This window comes from Chiloscyllium punctatum, chromosome 3 (genome assembly GCF_047496795.1).
Source record: "Chiloscyllium punctatum isolate Juve2018m chromosome 3, sChiPun1.3, whole genome shotgun sequence".
Classification (NCBI taxonomy): Eukaryota; Metazoa; Chordata; class Chondrichthyes; order Orectolobiformes; family Hemiscylliidae; genus Chiloscyllium; species Chiloscyllium punctatum.
The window spans coordinates 27,509,602-27,530,961 of NC_092741.1; the positions used below are offsets into that span (position 1 = coordinate 27,509,602).

The 21,360-nt window shown below is 43.1% G+C and overlaps 1 protein-coding gene across 2 annotated transcripts in view; it reads right to left on the reverse strand.

Annotated features, from left to right (window-relative positions):
- LOC140457048 (uncharacterized) overlaps nt 1–21,088 on the reverse strand; it is a 30,606-nt gene extending 9,518 nt beyond the window's left edge. Inside the window, exons 1-3 of one of the 2 annotated variants that reach the window (XM_072550994.1) lie at nt 20,982–21,088; nt 8,027–8,168; nt 3,222–3,396 (exon numbers count right to left, since the gene is read on the reverse strand). In XM_072550994.1, the coding sequence (XP_072407095.1) occupies nt 3,222–3,396; nt 8,027–8,168; nt 20,982–21,023 (359 nt within the window). In that variant the 5' untranslated portion in view covers nt 21,024–21,088. Of the gene's footprint in view, nt 1–3,221; nt 3,397–8,026; nt 8,169–9,458; nt 9,642–20,981 lie in introns of those variants that run through there. The other variant, XM_072550984.1, reaches the window with a different exon arrangement.
- Nucleotides 21,089–21,360: the final 272 nt, after the last annotated feature.

Here is a 21,360-nt window from a genome sequence, read left to right on the forward strand (position 1 = left end):
TGCTCGGCCTCTCAGGTACAGTGCCTCAGCAGTCAGGAGCCAGCAGTGCTTGAGGGTCACTGAATGCAGCAAGCTTTCCCTGAGAGAGCTGATGTGGGGCTCTTATCAGCTCTCCAGTCAGTGCGCGATACATTGATCACCTCCATTCAATTGTGAGCTAATGATTTACAACTGCATCTATTAGAACTGCATCCTTTGAAAAACAAATCCATCAAAAATATCCTTTCTGCTACAAGGTCTGATGCACAAAAGGATCTTGTCAGACAGTGATTTTCAAATCACTGAAAATTCCTGAAGGAGTGCCTGTCTTCCTCTCAGGCTATAGGGAGAGTTTAATACTTTGTCGGTACTGTGCGAATGTTACTCATGGGACTGCTCGTGGAATCTTGCTGTGCTGAAATTGCTGCGGACAGTTTCCTGCCCTAAGAATGTTGCCACCTTCTGCCAACCCACGTCAAGAATGGCTCATGCCCACCCTGACATCTCAGAACCTTCAACATCACACTCTTTTGTTTTGATAGGTACATTTCCCAAGGAAGACAACATGAGATAGCTTCGGCAAATAGAGTTAAGGAGAATCCAAAGGGTTTTTACAAATACATTAAGGACAAAAGGGTAGCTAGGGAGAGAATAGGGCCCCTCAAAGATCAGCAAGTCAGCCTTTGTGTGGAGCCACACAAAATGTGGGAGATACTAAATGAATATTTTGTATCAGTGTATCCTGTGGAAAAGGATATGGAAGATATAGACTGTAGGGAAATAGATGGTGACATCTTGCAAAATGTCCAGATTACAGAGGAGGCAGTGCTGTATATCTTGAAATGGTTAAAGGTGGATATATCCCCAGGACCTGATCAGGTGTACCGAGAACTCTGTGGGAAGCCAGAGAAGTGATTGCTGGGCCTCTTGCTGAGGTATTGGTATCATTGATAGTCACAGGTGAGGTGCCGGAAGACTGGACGTTGCCAAACGTGGTGCCACTGTTTAAGAAGGGTGGTAAGGACAAGCCAGGGAACTATAGACCAGTAAGCCTGACCTCGGTGGTGGGCAAGTTGTTGGAGGGAATCCTGAGGGACAGGATGTACATGTATTTGGAAAGGCAAGGACTGATTAGGATAGTTAACATGGCCTTGTGCGGGGGAAATCATGTCTCACAAACTTGATTGAGTTTTTTGAAGAAGTAACAAAGAGGATTGATGAGGGCAGAGCAGTAGACGTGATCTATATGGACTTCCTCAGTAAGGCATTTGACAAGGTTCCCCATGGGAAACTGATGAGCAAGGTTAGATCTCATGGAGTACGGGGTGACCTAGCCATTTGGATACAGAACTGGCTCAAAGGTGGTGGTGGAGGGTTGTTTTTCAGACTGGAGGCCTGTGACTGGAGTGGAGTGCCACAAAGATTAGTGCTGGGTCCTCTACTTTTTGTCATTTACATAAATGATTTGGATGCGAGCATAAGAGGTACAGTTCGTAAGTTTGCAGATGACACCAAAATTAGAGGTATAGTGGACAACGAAGAGGGTTAGCTCAAATTACAACAGGATCTTGACCAGATAGGCCAATGAGCTGAGAAGTGGCAGATGGAGTTTAATTCAGATAAATGCGAGGTGCTGCATTTTGGGAAAGCAAATCTTAGCAGGATTTGAACACTTAATGGTAAGGTCCTAGGGAGTGTTGCTGAACAAAGAGACCTTGGAGTTCAGGTTCATAGCTCCTTGAAAGTGGAGTCGCAAGTAGATAAGATAGTGAAGAAGGCGTTTGGTATGCTTTCCTTTATTGGTCAGAGTATTGAGTACAGGGGTTGGGAGGTCATGTTGCGGCTGTACAGGACATTGGTTAGGCCACTGTTGGAATATTGCGCGCAATTCTGGTCTCCTTCCTATTGGAAAGATGTTGTGAAACTTGAAAGGGTTCAGAAAAGATTTACAAGGATGTTGCCAGGGTTGAAGGATTTGAGCTATGGGAGAGGCTGAGCAGACTGGGACTGTTTTCCCTGGAGCGTCAGAGGCTGAGGGGTGACCTTATAGAGGTTTACAAAATTATGAGGGGCATGGATAGGGTAAATATGCAAAGTCTTTTCCCTGGGGTGGGGGAGTCCAGAACTAGAGGGCATAGGTTCAGGGTGAGAGGGGGAAGATATAAAAGAGACCTAAGGGACAATTTTTCACGCAGAGGGTGGTACGTGTATGGAATGAGCTGCCAGAGGAAGTGGTGGAGGCTGGTACAATTGCAACATTTAAGAGGCATTTGGATGGATATATGAATAGGAAGGGTTTGGAGGGACATGGGCTAGTGCTGGCAGGTGGGACTAGATTGGGTTGGAATATCTGGTTGGCATGTATGGGTTGGACCGAAGGTTTTGTTTCCATGCTGTACATCTCTATGACTCGATGACCCTAAGAGCTTTGTGGCATGGTGTTAAGGCAACAATCTCTTGCTCAATCTCAAAGAAGTAATCCACCGAAGCGAAATTATCATCTTGTGTTTGACACAAAGCAAGACAAAAAAAATGTCTCGAAAATGACTGAGATATAGAGGCCAGTGAGAATGAGAAGTTGAAAGGAAAATGTCATAGTAAAGATATGATGTTGGAAAAATTGATTGGATGACATTTGAAATTCCCTGGGACTCTGATTATTCACATCCCAGTGTGTTGATAGAGGTGAAGGTGGATAGAGAGATGTGGAGATATTGGTTTTTATTCTCAAATCTTCAAAGTACTATTGATTCTGGAATGCTGCCTTCTGAACTGTGGAAGCTCAGTCACTGAGTATGATCTGGACAGATATTGATGCACTTCAAGATAGTAATGACATCAAGGCATATGGGAATATTGTGGTTAAAATTCCACTGAAGTGGATGATCTGCCATTACCTAGAAGGGTGAAGCAGTCTAAAGGATCTGAATGACTTACTTCTACTCCAAAGTCCCTTTGTTGAAATGAAGTGGAAGTGTTCTGTGAAAAATGTTAAGCATGTTGCAGATGAGACTTTTAGAATCCAGGAGCCAGCTTCTTGTGAGCTGGAGTAATGTGAATGTGGAGGACTGGCTGTGTTCTCAGGAGGTGGAGTTGCAGATTGTGAGAAATGAACCAATCCACAACTGTATTCACATTGTCCCAGTGTGACTTGATGGACCTGTTAATCTCAATCTGACCCAGACTGGAATGATGGTGACATAAAGAAACATTAATCACAATATTTCAGCAACAAAACTCACTTGACAAAGTAGTGACCTGGAGTTAATTCTTTTAATTTAATCGTTTGATCTGTAGGTTCAGGCATACTTCTGACTTCAGGAACAATGCCAACACCGACATAGACTGTCTCTGAAAATGTTTGATTTACCACGTATCCAGCACATACCCAAGGTGCAGTTAAAGGAACAATTGTTTCTGCAGATAAAGAAAACACTGTTATTTACATGTTTATCTTTCAATATTGTTGCTGAAGTTGCTTACACCACTATTTCAGGCAGTGAATTCTATGTCATGTATGAACATATGTGCACATAAACATACAAACTGGGAACAGGAGACAGTCGCTCAACCCCTCACAGCTAAACCACTGATACCACAGCATTGCATTGTTTTTTGAAAATTTAACAAATATCTATTTAGGTTTCTTTCTTGCAATCCTAAATTTTAATTAATAAGCTTCAGGCACAAGCTTCTAAATATTGAGCATTGCGTCATTGACTGTGCTGTACTCTGCAGTTCTACTCCACTTGTTCTTCTGACAATCTGGCATACACAGTCAGAGCTGTACCTTCCAAATTACTTTGTCCCATTAAGGTCTGGACCTCTCAGAGTCACATCTTCTGTTCAACAACCTTTTCAAATGGGGTAAAAGAGCTTTTGACTCTACCTTCAGTAAATTTCAGCACTATGTGGAGATTCTTGATTAAATCAAATCCCTCTTTGGGACCAGAATCATCCTCCAAGCTGCTCCCTCCTTCTTTCTTCATTTTTCATTGAGGCTTTTCTTTGACTAAATCCAGTTGTCCAAGTTCCCTGTATCATTGGGGATCCAAGTTTTCCTCGTTCTAACTTGCACGTTTTATCACCTTCTCCATTCTAATTTTCTTTTAAGAATTCCTCCCATTCCATTTCAATTTTTCTTATTCTCTTTCCCTTATTTCTGTTGGTCTTCAAACTGAAGGCCAATCATTTCTAACTTGAGCTTTGCTAATTTCACCTATGACATTATATTTTCATTTTTCTTTCTTTTAATAGGGGATGTGATGGTCTAATGGAATTATTGCTCTTGTATTAATCCAGACAGCGAGGTAATATCCTGGGGACCAAGGTTCAAATCCCGCCATGCCTGTGGTAGAGTGTGAGTTCATGGTGGAAAAAATGAATGGAATTCAAATTCTAATGATGACTATGCCATTGGTGGGAAATACCCATCTCATTCAGAATTCCCCTTTTGAAAAGAAAACTGCTGTCCTTACCTAATCTGGTCTATATGCAATTCTAGATTGACAGAATAGTGGTTGACTCTTAACTGCCCTCTGGTCAATACGACATGAGCAATAAAAACTGGCATAGCCAGCAATAAAAATTGGCATAGCCAGCAATACCCACATTCTCATAAATGAATGAAAAAACAATGCTAACTGTTGAATAATAACTTGAACCATCTCATCTTGAGAACATCTTACTTTTCTAATTATAACTCTAATTTTAGCCCTAATCAAATAATCCACTGTTAGAGCTTTCATTTCAAAAAAGCTCTTAGCAACATTCAAATCCATCTTCAAGTTATATTAAATGAATGTCACCATAATGGAGCTGTTTTATGTCCTGAACCACCCCTGAGTTGTTACTTTAAAAGAAAGAGATTGATCTCGCTTAAGTCCAGCAATTTCAAAAATATTGCAAAAAAGCCAAATATTATGATGCCAGCTGATGTTATGACTGGACAAGTCAAATCTCAGGTGGCATTATGTGTTGATAGATCATGTTGTGAATTGTTTCTGGTTTTCGTGAGCTGGTCTTTCACAGAAATGCAAACATTGAATTTTGCAGATTTGCCTTTAAAAGAAAACAGAAGATTATTATACAGAAGAGTTGAAACTAAGGCAGGTTAAAGTAAATTATTTTCATAGAATATACATTTGATGATTTCAAAACATATGGCAAAAATATTTTCCTATTCCAAAAGCACCCTGCACGATACTTGCACCAGAGAGAATCCCTTTCTTTATTCCCCCCCACTCCACACTGGGCTTCATTAAATTTTATCTTCTCCTTCTTTCGGAAGAAATCAACTTATACATCTGGCCTCAGCCAAGAACACTTCAGAAAATCCGCTCAGCTAAACCAATTCCTTTTTCATTAAACTACATATGTTATCATTATTTATCAAAATCAATCCCTGATTCTCTAAACTATAGCATAACACATAACTGCTTACTGTCTTCACTCATACAGGTTTCCCAATGTGGATAAAAAGATATATATGCAGAAATTGGATTATAATTGGAAACAGGAGAATGTGCAGATCTATGAGTAGAAAGTGCAGAATTAGCATTTAGTGAATTGTTCCTTCAGAGAGCTGGCCCCGGCATGATGGGCTGAATGGGCTCTTATAATGCTGTTACCATTTTAATATTCAATGGATTTCTCAGTGTTGAATTTCTCCAATGTGGAGTTGATCACATGGTGAAAAGGGAATATGACAACGCAAGAAATGCTTCCCCTTTACCTGACAGCAATGTAGGGGTTTTGGAAACTAAGATGGGAGGAGGTAAAGGGTAACAGTTGTATCTTCTGGGCGAACCTGTAAAGGTGTGTGAGAATAGCTATCTGGATAATGGGGTTGACTGAGTAACAGTGGAATTTCAATTGAATGTGAAATGACAAAGTCAAAGACTTGAGCACAAATATCCCCGGCCTTAGTTCTTGCACCCCTGGTTAATATTGCACCACGTAACTTGAATTGACTTTCATGTTGGAATCCTCCTTACTGTTAAGGGCATGTGGTGTTATCACTGGGCTAATAATCAACACAGGCTATGGTTATGGTAACATTGGCTCAAACCCCTTTACGAGAGACCCAGGAATTTTGAATTCAGTAAAGTTTGGATTTAAAAAGTTGTCCTAATGATCACCATATGAATTCCATTGATCAGTATATAAAAAAACTTAACTGGTTCAATAATGTCCTTCATCCATATCTGGCCTGGCTTACATGTAAATTTGGACTTACAGCAATGACCTTACAGGCAAATTAATACTGGGTCTAGCCAGTGATGTCAACATCCCATTGATAACTGACAAAAATATTCACTTCCCAACTATTTCGTATCACTTGCAAATGTTGAAATTACACCTTATACACTCAAGTCCAGATTATTAACATTCTGTGAAAGTGCAATATTGATCTCTGGGGAATGGTGCTTTAGGTATTTTCAAATCAACCTATTCAGAGATGTCATCATATACCTCTGGCTCAAGAGGATCTTGAAGATGGATCTCCAAGCTGAGAGGTGCAGACACTACCACTGCATCATAGAGCCCGAGGATGATACTTGCCTCCAGTATGAGAAATAGCTGCTTAACACTACTTTTTGCTTTCTCTCCATCAAACAATTGAGTATCAATGCTGCCAATCTCTTCAATACCAACATCTGTAGTTTTGCTCAGTGTTTTCCATAATAATTTGTAATACACCTTTTAAATGTTGATACATAAAACATCAAATGTGTTTCATTCCTCTGACCATTAGCAGCTAATGGTAATAGTCAGAGGCAGGCACAGTGGCACAGTGGTTAGAACTGTTGCCTCACAGTGCCAGAGACCTGGGTTCAATTCCCGCCTCAGGCGATTGACTGTGGAATTTGCACATTCTCCCCGTGTCTGTGTGGGTTTCCTCTGGGTGCTCTGGTTTCCTCCCACAGTCCAAAAATGTGCAGGTTAGGTGAATTGGCCGTGCTAAATTGCCTGTAGTGTTAGGTGAAGGGGTAAAAGGTTGGGGAATGGGTCTGGGCGGGTCAGTGTGGACTTGTTGGGCCAAAGGGCCTGTTTCCACACTGTAAGTAATCTAATCTAATGTCTAGATGAAGTCAATTAAACATGATTTGTCTTTTGAACGGCAGAAATTCCTTCCACTGACCATCTGTCCAAACCTAACAGTCCAGCAATATCTGCAAATAAAGTTTATAATACATGATTTACCTGATTTAAAAACTTGGATTCCAACTTGAATTTGTTTTATCATTTTTAGTTCTTTGAAGGTAACTTGCTCACTTAACGGTCGGATATGCATTATTTTTCAACTTGGTGGTGTTGTAGTTTTTCATGAAAGAACTTGACCTACTCTAAATGGAGAATTTACAAAATTTAGATTGTGTAATGATCTATAGAATGAGGGCAGGGGCCATAAGGAGGTTCTATTCAAAAGACATGAAGGTGCTGATGTTGGACTAGGGTTGGACAAGGACAGAATCACATGTCAGGTGAGCCTGACGAAGAAGCAACTTTCTGAAAGTTTGTGATTTCAAATAAACCTGCTGGGCTATACCCTGGTGTCATGTCACTTCTGAGTCTGTTTAAATAGCAAAATAGCAGCTTAGTTTTAGGCAATTTGGTGGCCAACTGCCTCAAAGTATTCAATGTCAAAGAGAAATCGATAAGTTAGTCTGTGTGTTTTTGGGAGAGATGGAGGGAATCACAATTAGTGGATGTGCAGAAAGTTGACACCTGCAAAAGTTTGTGTCCTTATCGATTGAGTAAACATTAAAGAGTGAAGATGTGAGTGACACTTTACTGAGTTTGAGTGTCAATATTGCAAGGATATTGCTGGGAAAAGGCTTGAATCATTCATCTCGCTATTTATAATAATATCTTTTCAAATATTTAAAAAATTCTTTTATGAAATAAATATATTTTAAAATTTGATGAATAGTGACAACCTTGTGGAATTTTTTGTCAATGCAGAACGTATCAAGCAAGAAATGCGAAAGAGTAAAAAGTCATTTCATATTCTGTCGTTACTTTGATGGAATATCTGACATACCATCAGCATTGCCGAAAAATGCATAATTGAACAGCTTATCCAGGCTGATTTCCATTTCTCTCTCCAAATCTGTCTTCAAAACCGAAACATGAACTGCTGTTTCAGCCCATTGAATGTGTGGAAATTCTATTTCATCATAATCCTAAAATGAGAGTAAAATATGTATTACTGTTTAATATAACTGAACTTCTACCAAAGTATGTCAATGCTGAAAGAACTGGACCAGGTGTTCAGGTGTGCAAGAGTCTTCATGTTCTGGAGCAACTGAACCTGAAACAGGGGTTTGAAGTTTTTAATGGGATTCCTGACAGCAGCATTTCCTGATTCATTCCCTTTCTCTCTCACTCTTTCATCTTTCATGTTGTCGTGTTAGACTCACCTTGCTGCTTCCCTTTGGGTTTGCAATAACAACATTTAGAGAATGTTATTGAAATCCTTCTACATTGAGCCAATGTCAATGACGACATGTCCCTATGTTGTGTATCTCTCTGTGTGTTTTAACCATTATTTAAACAGAGAAATGCCTTTGGGAATGAGGGATGGGCAACAAATATCAGCCATGCCAGCGACACCTTCACTGAATGAAAGGATAAAAACACCATTACTTACACCCTGCTGAATTGGGGCAGGTGATGGCCTCATGGGATTGATCACAAGGCACAATCCAGAGAGGCAAAAGTGAGGACTGCAGATGCTGGAAATCAGTGTCTAGATTAGAGTGGTGCTGGAAAGGCACAGCACGTCAGGCAGGATCCGAGAAGCAGGAAAATCAATGTTTCAGGCAAAAGCCCTTGATCAGGAAGGGCTTTTGCCCGAAACGTCAATTTTCCTGCTCCTTGATGCTGCCTGACCTGCCGTGCTTTTCCAGCACCTCTCTAATTGAGACACTATTAATCCAGTGTGCCAGGTTATGTTCTGGGGACCTGGAGTGAACCCCACGAGGGTAGATGATAGAATTTGAATTCAGTTAAAAAAACCTCGAATTAGGGGTCTATCCAGGCTTGGAAATCAGAGGATTTCCCTCAAGACCAGACTTGGCCTCTTCCAAAAAGGACAGAACTGCCTTTCAGAAACAGGGTTAGATTGAGTGAAGACAGGAGCAGTAGGAGAGCTCCCTGACTCTACAGTCCTTGTGTTGTCCCCCATCATCACCCTCTCTGTGAGCAGACTGACACCTCCCTTCACCTGCTGCTGGAGATGGAAGCCCTGATATTCTTCTTACTGCACAAGCTGGCAGTGGGAGCCAGGCAGGGGATGGCAGCTCATGTAGAAAGTGTTAATGAGGCCCGAGGAGTAATTTCAGTCCAGCCTCATGGTTCAGGGTTGGGATGTGCACTGTCGGTGCACTGCAGGTTAGGGACTAAAAATAACATGGAATAATTTCCACTGGTACAAACATGACAGAACAGAGGAAACTCTCAGCTATACTGACCTTGCCCTCAATGACTTGATCCGGCTTGAGACAGTCAACTTGATTACAGAATTTGATCACCTCCTGCTCTGTTTCCCGTGCAGCAATTTGATGTCCAAAGAGGACAGACACAGTCAAGAAGATTCTCAGCATCTTGGTGTTCTCTCAGATCACTGGTGAATGCACTGACTGACTCTCAGCACCTTCAGGTGGATCTGCAGTTTGAACACTGAGCTACACTCTTTATATACTATTTGATGAAGATGGTTTTGAATATAGTTTATCCTTAGGTAGGAACGTCATGGTGGAAGAACATTCCAGCTGATTAATTATGGAAATTTCTCTTAGCTCTGACTTTACAATGGATTCAGAAATCCTTAACCCTCTGTGTGCTGGCTCCTGGGAACACTGAACACTTGGGAAAGCTGTTTTTGTAATTGCTACCCACTCACATGGTCAGGGTTGTCACTCTTCCCGGTTTGGGAATCCATTGGATGGAAGATTGATTTCCCAGTCACTGGTGATGAGGAGAAAACGATTTCACCTTTGGGGTTCAGTTTTGTACATCTTCATTTCCTGGGTTTCCTGCAGCTTTCCCTGCAGTCAGTTTGAACACGGGGACTATTCTGCTCCCTGACCATGGACAGACCACTGTTTACTCACAGTAGCAGGGTAAGGCCGGTGGGGTGTTCACTGTCCAATGATTGGAGCATCTCACAAAGATCCTGTTTGTGTCTTTCCCTCCTTCCCTGAGATATCCTGAGACTGGCTGAATGATTCCCACCCCCCCCCCGCCCCCCCCCCCCTTCAAAACTACTCCCACTGATATCCAACTCCTGACACAGCCTGTCACTGGGGTACACTTCCCCTGGCACTGTTTATCACTGCATTAGTGTTCACATGGCATTGACTCTGGTGGGGTCACTCTTTCACTGTCATAGAGATGGACAGCACGGAAACAGACCCTTCGGTCCAACTAGTCCATGCCGACCAGATATCCCAATCTAGTCAGGTCCCATTTACCAACACTTGGCCCGTATCCCTCTAAACCCTTCCTATTCACATACCCATCCAAATGCCTTTTACCAGCCTCCACCACTTTCTCTGGCAGCTTATTCCATAGACACACCACCCTTGGCATGAAAAAATTGCCCCTTAGATCCCTTTTATATCTGTCCCCCTCTCATCCTCAACCTCTCCCCTCGAGTTCTCGACTCCCCCCACCCTGGGGAAAAGACTCATCTGCACAACTGTAAACATAACGTGGTGAGGATCACTCCCTCTTTCTGATGTTTATCTTTCTTCAGAACCATCCATGAATATTTTCCCCTGGGGTGGGGGTGGCCCGATGGGTTGAACCCATCTCTCAACATTCCCTTCATCAATTTTGACTGTTGTTCTGCTGGAAACCTGGTGCTGGAGCCCTCTGACATTCAATCCAATTTTACACACTTTTCCTCTTTCCCCCCGACTGCATTTTCCAAACTCCGACAACGAAACGTTTTTCCGCCCAACAGATGTGATTATAACCACTGACACAGGCAGCAAGACTGTGACTCCTCTTGTGAGATCTGTCAGCTCAAACCTGGTGTACTTTCACATTTTGGTTGGTGAAGCCCAGCTAAATGTAAGGATTTAATATTTTGTAAGTTTTTTTCTGAGTAAAGGTGGCAGAATAGGGTATTCAACCCCTCGAGACTGTCCCTCCATTCCCACCCTCTGGTCTATCCAAGTGTCATTCCAGCTCCCACTCCCATCTCTTCACCACTCCCTGCTCCAGGCTTCTCTTCCCCTTTCCCAGTTGTAATCTCTCCCAGACCTTTTCCTGGACCACTTTCCCGATGCCACGGATCATTCCCTCCAGTCTCAGGTGGTGTCCCCCATGCCGTGTGGTATCAGTCTCCCACCCACCACCCACCTCCTCGTTCCTGCTTGGTTCAGGTTTTCCCACAAGATTTGTCACTGTTCCAGGGAGTAAAGAGCCTGGGGGAATTGCAGGTACACTTTGTGTCTCATGTTGTAAAATTTGCAGTTGGTCAAATTCAGGGATTTGGATGGTCCTGGTGTGGGTGAAGTCACTTTATGTTTCGTAACAATATTTCTTTGCATGTCTCATGGTTCAACGTTAAAATGTATCGCCATGGAGACATTGAGAAAATGAGCCAAATGGTGACTTGCGTGCCTCTTTATGCAAAGTAATAAAATTGGCTTAGTATCTCGCTCGTGAACATAAATGGTGCAAATGTTGGTCAAACCTGAACCACACAACGTTCACTGAAAGAAAGACAGACCCAAACGGCAGACATGAGGCTAAATTTTAATGATCCATCTGTACATTTACAGGGTCTGTATTTCAGAGCAATGGTTGGAGCTGACATTTATCTTTATATGAGTGGTTCAAGCGCTCTTCATTCACATCGAAGAAATGAAAAATGTCAAAAAAAACCTGAACCCGCAACAGGACTTCAGTTCAGTCATTTCACTTTGTCGACACATAGTATTTCCTGTTGCCTCCCGGGGTGTAGGAGATTCTGACAAGGTTGGTTTTTATTGCTCATTCCCTCTTGCCCGAAGATTGTGGTGAGCCCTGTCTTTGAGTTGCTACAGTCCATGTCTTTTACCTAGTAATGAGTGTTTCTAAGAGCCTGCAGACACCTTGACCAGTGTACACAATATTTATTTACCCAGGCTCCTTAGCGTGTATCAGGTAAGGACAACACAGCATGAGACTGCAGTTAGTCAGCCAAGTCCCAACTTTATTTGAGACAACAAAGGGAAAAATTACACTCGACAATTTTATCAACTCTATTTCTAATGATCCAATTCTTTTGAATATTAAGACATGTCCCAGACCTTTTGCTACTCTGTTGAATTGTTCCGTCTGTACCTCTCTTCATGAGTTGATTCTGTCTCTGGTCGGAGGGTGAGCTGCTCTGCTCACTGCTGTATCCTGCCATGCCTGTAGGTTGGCTGGAGAGTGGGGTCCGGTCAAGTCCTGCCAGGCCAGGTTCTTATATCTTCCTGGCTACCTTCTGGAACCTTCCAAGGACTTGGCTAATCAGGGCAATCAAACTAATTGGTTTTATCACCTTGAAATGCTGCTCATGGTTCTCAATGGCTTGCTAACAGTGAGCCGGTCGATGTGTCTGCCTTGGTCCTGGAAGTCTGGTTTTGTCCCCGAATACACACCTGGTCTTCTGCCTTACTGAGGCATGTCCCATGCATTTTGTGATGTTTGTTTGACACACTTTGTGATGTGCTCTGGTGCCTCTCCAGTTTTCAATTGTCTGGGCGTAAATCTTTTAAGGACTTGTCCCTGGGCAGAATTGTCTCTTGTGTGTCTGTCGTGGCTCAGGATTCCCAGCATGCTTTGCTTTTTGGCCAATTTTTGTGCCCTGTTTCTTTCATTTGCTGTTCCTGTATTTCTGCCCTCCCTTCTTAATGGTTTTTATTTCGCCTGAGCAGTCGCAGGCATTTACAATGCTCCAACGCCAAACCCTGGTCACCCGACGCCTGGAGAAAGAAGGCCTCATCTTTCACCTTGGAACCCTCCAATCACACGTGACCAATGTGAACTTCATCAGCTTCCTCATTTCCCCTCCCCCCACCTTATCCCAGATTCAACCTTCCAACTTGGCACCACCCTCTTGAACTGTCCTCCCTGTCTATCTTCCTTCCTCCATGTCTGCTCCACCCTCCTCTCTGCCCTATTACCTTCACCCCCACCTTCATCCACCTATCACAATCCCAGCCATCTTCCCCCCCACCTCATCCCACTCCCATTTATCTCTCAGCCCCCTTGGGCCACAAGCCTCAATCCTGATGAAGGGCTTATGCCAAAAATGTTGATTCTCCTGCTCCTGGGATGCTGCCTGACCGGCTGAGCTTTTCCAGCACCACACTCTTTGACTCTGATCTCCAGGATCCGCAGTCGTCACTTTCTCCTCCCTGCTACAATGTGGTGTCAGTATCCCAGCATTATTCAGTGGGCAGTTCCAGGATTTGAAAACAGTGATGGTCACACAATGGAGAGGGGACTCTGAGGTGATGGCGTTCCCATCCACATGCTGCCCTTATCCTTTGAGTGGTCAATGGCGATGATCAGCAAGTTGATGCTTCAATATTTCAATGTTAATAAGATAGGAACAACAAAGACCAGGACATCACAGGAAGTAGCCCTTTGGCCCACCAAGCCTGTGCCAACACATGATACATTTCTAAACTAAAAGCCTTTTGTCTCTGTGCAGTCCATGCCCCTTTTTCCCATCTATTCATGTTTCTGACAATTTGCTGCTTAAATGTTGCTGTTGTATTCTCTGACAGCACATTCTGGGCATTTACCACCCTCTGGGTAAAAATCTTCCCTCTCACATCTGCTTTAAAAATTCACCTTTTCACCTGAAATCTATCTCCTCTAGTGAGTGACATTTTTATCCTGAGGAAAAGATTCCATCTGTACATTCTCTCCATGCCTCACATAATTTTGAAAATTTCTATCAGGTAGCCCCTCAGCCTCTGACATGAGTTGAAAATAGAACCGAGAAGAGTACAGCTCAGGAACGGGCACTTTGGCTCACGATGTTGTGGTGAAAATGGCACCAATTGAAATGAATCCCTTCTGCCTGCCCCTTGTCCATATCCCTCCATCCCTTGAATATCCATGTGCTTATCTAAAAATCTCTTAAATGCCCCTGTTGTATCTCCCTCATCCACCATCCTTGGCAGTGCATGCCAGACTCCTACCACTCTCTGTGTAAAGAAAATGCATTCTCCCGAACTTTAGATATTTCATCTCGAGGAAAAACCCTACCTATGCATCTCACAATTTTATAAACTTCTATCAAATCTCCCTTCAGCCTCCTCCCACACCCCCAGAGAAAACAACCCTAATTTTTGTCATCTCCTCTTATAGCTCATACCCTCTAATCCAGGCAACATCCTGGGAAACCACTTTTACAATCTCTGCAAAGCCTCCACATCTTTCTTGTAAAGTGGAGACCAAAACTGAACGCAATACCCTCAGTGTGGCCAGACCAAAGTCTTATAAAGCTGCAACGTGAAATCCTGACTCTTGTACTTAATTCCTCAACCAATAAAGCAAGCATGCCATACACCTTCTTCACCATCCTATCTACTGGTGTGGCCACTTTAGGGAAGCTATCAAATTGAACACCAAAATCTCTTTGTACAGCAATACTGTTCAGGGTCCTGCTATTAACTGTATACATTTCCTTAACATTTGAATTCCCAAATGCAGCACCTCACACTTACCCAGATTAAACTCCATCAATCATCTCTCCACCCATATCTGCACTGATCTATATCCTGCTGAATCCTTAGACAACCTTCTACACTATCCACAACTCCACAGATCCTTGTATCATCTGCAGACTTACTAAACCACAAATCTACATTTTCATCCAAGTCGTTTTTATAAATATCACAACCAGCAGAGATCCCAGTACAGATCCCTGTGGAACACCATTAAGTCACGGACCACCAGCTTGAAAACATTCTTCTGCCACTACCCTCTGTCTTCTATGGGCAAGCCAATTCTGAATCCACGTGGCCAAGTCACCGGGGATCCCATCCTACTGAGATCTTAATCTTCTGGATGAGCCTACCATGAGGAACATTACTGAAAGCCTTACAAAAACTCATGTAGCCAACATCCGCTGCTCTACCCTCATCAGTCACCATTGTCACCTTTTTTAAAAATGCAATCACTTTAGTCAGGCATGATCCGTGCTTCACAAAGCCATGCTGACCGTCACTAATTAGGCCTGGCTTTCTCAAATGCATGTAAATCCTATCCTATTCCCTATCCCAACTACCAGTGTGATACTTACTGATCTATAGTTTCCTGGATTATCCCTATTTCCCTTCTTGAACAGAGGAATAACATTAGCTACTCGCCAGTCCTCCAGGACCTCTCTGGTGGCTAATGAGGACACAAACATTTTGATCAAGACCCAAACAGTCTCTTCCCCTGCCTCTCTCAATAACCTGGGGTGGATAGCATCATGCCCTGAGGACTTATCCATCTTAATGCTCTTTAAGAGACCCAACACCACTTCTTTCTTGATCTCAAAATACCGCAGTATGTTAGCATGCTCCACCCAAATCTCACGATCCTCCATATCCTTCTCCTGGGTGAATACTGATACAAAGTACTCATTTAGGATCTCACCCACATCCTCAGTCTCCAAGCACAAGTTCCCTCCTTCCTTGAGTGGTCCTACTTTCTCCCTAGTTAGCCTCTTGTTTGTAATGTATGTATAGAATGCCTTAATATTGTCTTTAACCCGACTTGCCAAGGTCATTTCATGTCCTCTTCTTGCTGTCCTCATTCCCTGCTTGAGTTCTTTCCTGCTTTTTTAACATTCCTCACAGGCCCTGTCCGATTTTAGCTTCCTAAACTTTACATATGCTTCTTTTTTGCTTTTGACTAAATTCATAACCTTCATTGTTATTCAACGGTCCCTGACCTTGCCATCCTTGTCCTTCTTCCTTACGAGAACATGCAGGTCCTGAACTCTCGTCAGCAGGTCTTTAAACAATTCTCACATGTCAAATGTGGACCTGCCTGATAACAGTCCTTCCAATTAGCACTTTCTAGCTCCTGCCTAATACTGACATAATTTGCCCATCTCCAATTTATCAGCTTGCCACAAGATCCTGACTTATCCTTACTCATTGTTATCTTAAAACTGAAGAAGTTATGATCACTGTTTCCAAACTGCTCTCCCATTGAAAGGTCAGTCACTTTGCCAGGGTCATTTGCCTGTACAAGCTCCAGTATCGCCACCGCCCCCCCCCCCCCCCCCCATCCTCTAATTGGACTATCCAGGAGCTATTTCAAGAAGCCCTCTCTGATGCACTTAACAAATTCTGCCCGATCTAAACCTTTTGCTGCAAGGGAATCCCTGTTGATATTGGGGGAAGTTAAAGTCACCCAGTGTGAAAACACTTTTTATTGCATATTTCCATAATCTGCCTCATATTTGTTTCTCGGTGTCTCGGTGGCTGTTATGAGGCCTACAGTATAATCCTATCAGCGTGATTACACCCATCTTTTTTTTGAGCTTTACCCATATTGCCCTCGTAGATAAGCCCTCCAGTTTGTCCTCCCTGAGTACAGATGTAATGCAACTCCTCCACCGCTTTTACCTTCCTCTCCATCTCGTCAAAAACAATGAAACCCTGGAATGTTAAGCAGCCAGTCCTGTCCCTCTCTCAATCAACTCTGTAATTGCTGCAATGTCATAGTCCCATGTAGGTCCAGGCTGTATACTCATCTGCCTTACCTTTAATACCTCTTGCATTGAAATAAACACACTTCAACCCATTAGTACCATCACGTATATTTACCTGTCTCTGCCTTTCTTTTCTTTCTGATTTACTGGTCCTAACATGTATCTTCCCATTAATCCTTCCACTTGGTGACCTGCTGCTCTGGTTTCCATCCTCCTGCCACTCTAGTTTAACCTAACCGAGTAGCACCAGCAAACCTTCCTACGAGGATATCAGTTCCCCTCCAGTTTAGATGCAAACTGTCCCTCATGTACAGGTCACCCCTTCTTCAGAAGAGATCCCATTGATCCAAGAACCTGAAACCCTGCCACCTGCACCAGCTACTTAGCCACGCATTCATCTCTCCGACCTTTCTATTCCTTGCCTCACTAGCACGTGGCATTGGTAATAACCCAGAGATTACTATCCTTGAGGGTGGTAAATAAACCAAGTTTGTCCAATCTCTACTCATAGCTAATACCATCCAAACCAGGTGATATCCTGGTAAACCTAGTTTTGTGGTGATCAGAACTAAATTCAATATTCCAAATGTGGCCAAACTAAAATTCAAAGTAAAAACAATGACTGCAGATGCTGGAAACCAGAGTCTAGATTGGAAGGGTGCCGGAAAAGCACAGTAATTTAGGCAGTATCCGAGGAGCAGTAAAATCAATGTTTCAGGCAGAAACCCTTCATCAGGAATACAGGCAGAGAGCCTGAAGGGTGGAGAGATAAATGAGAGGAGGGTGGGGGTGGGGAGAAAGTAGCATAGAGTACAATAGGTGAGTGGGGGAGGAGATGAAGGTGATAGGTCAGGAAGGGGGGGGGGTGGAGTGGATAGATGGAAAAGAAGATAGGCAAGTAGGACAAGTCATGGGGACAGTACTGAGCTGGAAGTTTGGAACTGGGGTGAGGTGGGGGAAGGGGAAATGAGGAAACTGTTGAAGTCCACATTGATGCCCCGAGGCGGAAGATAAGGCGTTCTTCCTCCAGGCATCTGGTGGTGAGGGAGCAGCGGTGAAGGAGGCCCAGGACCTCCATGTCCTCTGCAGAGTGGGAGGAGGAGTTGAAATGTTGGGCCACAGGGTGGTGTGGTGGATTGATGCGGGTGTCCCAGAGATGTTCCCTAAAGCGCTCTGCTAGGAGGTGTCCAGTCTTCCCAATATAGAGGAGACTGCATTGGGAGCAACGGATACAATAAATGATATTGGTGGATGTGCAGGTAAAACTTTGATGGATGTGGAAGGCTCCTTTAGGGCCTTGGATGGAGGTGAGGGAGGAGGTGTGGGCGCAGGTTTTGCAATTCCTGCGGTGGCAGGAGAAGGTGCTAGGATGGGAGGGTGGGTCGTAGGGGGGCATGGACCTGACCAGGTAGTCATGGAGGGAACGGTCTTTGTGAAAAGCGGAATGGGGTGGGGAGGGAAATATATCCCTGGTGGTGGGGTTTGTTTGGAGGTGGCGGATATGTCGGCGGATGATTTGGTTTATGGGAAGGTTGGTCGGGTGGAAGGTGAGCACCAGGAGGGTTGTATACATTGCTTAAGGAATACTTCGCTTCAGTATTCATCTGTGAGAGGGACTTTGTCAATTGTGAATACAGCATGAAATTGGCTGATATGCTCAAACAGATTGATGTTGAGAAAGAGGATGTGCTGGACATTTTGAAAAACATGAGGAATGATAAGTCCCCTGGGCCCAAACGGAATATATGCAAGGTTGCTACGCGAAGCGAGGGAAGAGATTGCTGCAACTTTGGTGATGATCTTTGCGTCCTCACTGTCCACTGGAGTACTTCCAGATGGTTGGAGGATGGCAAAAGTTGTTCCCTTATGCAAGAAAGGGAATAGGGATAACCCTGGGAATTGCAGGGCAGTCAGTCTTGTGTCAGTGGTGGGCAAATTATTGGAGAGGATTCTGAGAGGCAGGATTTATGATTATTTGGAAAAGCCGAATTTGATTAGAGATAGTCAGCATGGCTTTGTGAGGGTCAGATTATGCCACATAAGCCTTATTGAATTATTTGAGGATGAAGGAAGCATATCAGGTATCGACAGGAAAGATTGAGTGAATCCTTAGAATTGTATAAAGGCAGTAAGGGTATACTTAACGTTGGAAATCAGGAGGACAAAAAGGGGATATGAGATAGCTTTGGCAAATAGGGCTAAAGAGAATCCAAAGGGATTTTACAAAAAAGTTAAGGACAAAAGGGTAACTCGGGAGAGAATAGGGCGCCTCGAAGATCAGCAAGGTGGCCTTTGTGTGGAGCCATAGGAGATTGGGGGAGATACTAAAGGAGTATTTTGCAGCAGTGTTTACTGTGGAGAAGGACATGGAAGATGTAGAATGTGGGGAAATAGATGGTGACATCTTGAAAAATGTTAATATTACAGAGGAGGAAGTGCTGGATGTCTTGAAACACATCAAGGTGGATAAATCCCCAGGACCTGATCGGTGTACCGGAGAATGCAAGGTGCTACATTTTGGGAAAGCAAATCTTAGCAGGACTTATACACTTAATGATAAGGTGTGTTAAGGGAGTGTTGCTAAACAAAGAGACCTTGGAGTGCAGGTTCATAGCTCCTTGAAAGTAGAGTCGCAGGAAGATAGGATAGTGAAGAAGGCATTTGGTATGCTTTCCTTTATTGGTCAGAGTTTTGAGTACAGGAGTTGGGAGGTCATGTTGCAACTGTACAGGATTTTGGTTAGGCCACTTTTGGAATACTGCCTGTAATTCTGGTCTCCTTCCTATCGGAAGGATGTTGTGAAACTTAAAAGGGTTCAGAAAAGATTTACAAGGATGTTGCCAGGGTTGGAGGATTTGAGATGTAGGCAAAAGGTTGAAAGGTGTTAGGTGAATTTATAATTGCAGCGTTACATTGTACTTTGCTCAAAAACTGCATAAATTCATATAAGACTCTGTTAACTCATTTTTTAGGTTAAAATCAGTCTAAACATTATGGCACAGACTGAGAACACAGGGGGCTAACACCTTCAACATAGTATCTGGCCAACACCAATTGTTACAGTTAACCTGAGAATGTAACTTTAAAAAAAAGTTTTGTGATTCACAGATGAAAGAAGTGAAACTATCATGGTCATTCTAACAGATGAAAGATTCAACAAACTGTCAAAGTATTTTTCGATGTATAATTTCAGTTACATCACACTGTAAACTTTTGCTCTGAATTCTGTGTCTTCCAATTGTATCCTCCACAACCACCTGATGAAGGAGTGGTGCTCCGAAAGCTAGTGCTTCCAATTAAACCTGTGGGACTATAACCTGGTGTTGTGTGATTTTTAAAAATGAGGGGTATGTGGATTAGTTTGATCTCAGAGTAAGATAAAAGGTTGGCACAACATCAAGGGCTGAAGGATCTGTAGTGTGTTATACTGTTCTATGTTCTATTGGGCTTGGTGTATTATGTCAAGAAACCCAATGAATATTGTGTCCTGATGAATTAAATATGAACTTTTATCCATATTAATAATTATGTCTCGCTAACTTACTGTTGAATCTGTCCCAAATCTCTCCTTTGATGGATAAACAGCAATTGAATCATCAGCTGAAACATCCCTCTTGGAAAAGGGATTAAATTTTAATGTAATTTCTTAAAGTAGGAATTCTCCCTCTGTGGAAAACATGCTTCACATTTTCCCACAAGACTCAGAAACAAACATGACCATCAAACTGATTGTCATCCTTCCATCTGTGAGAGATGGTGGGAAAGCAGCCTCAGCATTTTCCTGAGATTATCTGCTGCCCTCCGAATGTCTGAACAATTGATTCTGGAAAGAATCATCATCAAACAAACCCTGACAAGCTGTCTCTCTGAGACGAGTGAAAATGAATTGGCCCAAAACAGGGCAGCAAACAGTGAGCTCCTGATGAGACTGAATTTGAATGAAATGTGCCCCAAAGACTGAAGGCAGAAAACTCCATGACAGAAATCAGCTGCCTCTCGATCAGTTCCTGTTCCTACAATAATCATCCTGAGGACGACAGACAGAATGAAGCAAAAACTCAAAATATCGATGTATCCTCGAATCGGTGAATTCACGGCTAGATTCTGAGCATCTTCAGGTGGATCTGCAGTTTGAGCAGTGAGCTCAGATATTTACATACTGTTTTTGGACCTGTTTTTGGAATAAATTACTCAAACATGAAACACAGGAGGCAAATAGCAGCAATTTGCTTCTGGAACAGTTTCCTTCATTCCAACTTTGAGATGGATTTTGAAATGATTAACTCACTGAGTGCTGGCTCCAGGGAAGTCTGAAGGTCCCCAGCAGCATTTTGCTTTCAGCTCCCACAGTGTCAGGCTGAGAGATTCCCTGGTAATACAGAAAGTACAGTGTTGTCAGAGTAGTTTGTCAGAGTAGATGAGATAAATCAACTTCACTCAACAACCTTCCCTTGCTCTCAATGCTCCCATTAAGGAAGTCACACTCCAGGGTATTTAAACGGCTGGTGTAATGTACAGTCTGTGCTGGGTTAGACAATCTCACCCAGGTGGCAGGAAGGTCACAACAGGAGGTTTAACCTCCTGGTGTCAGGAAGGTGACTAGCATCGTTCCAGTTGAGGGGAATAGCCAGTGAGCTCTGCTGCATTGGTGCTGAGTGAGGACAGTG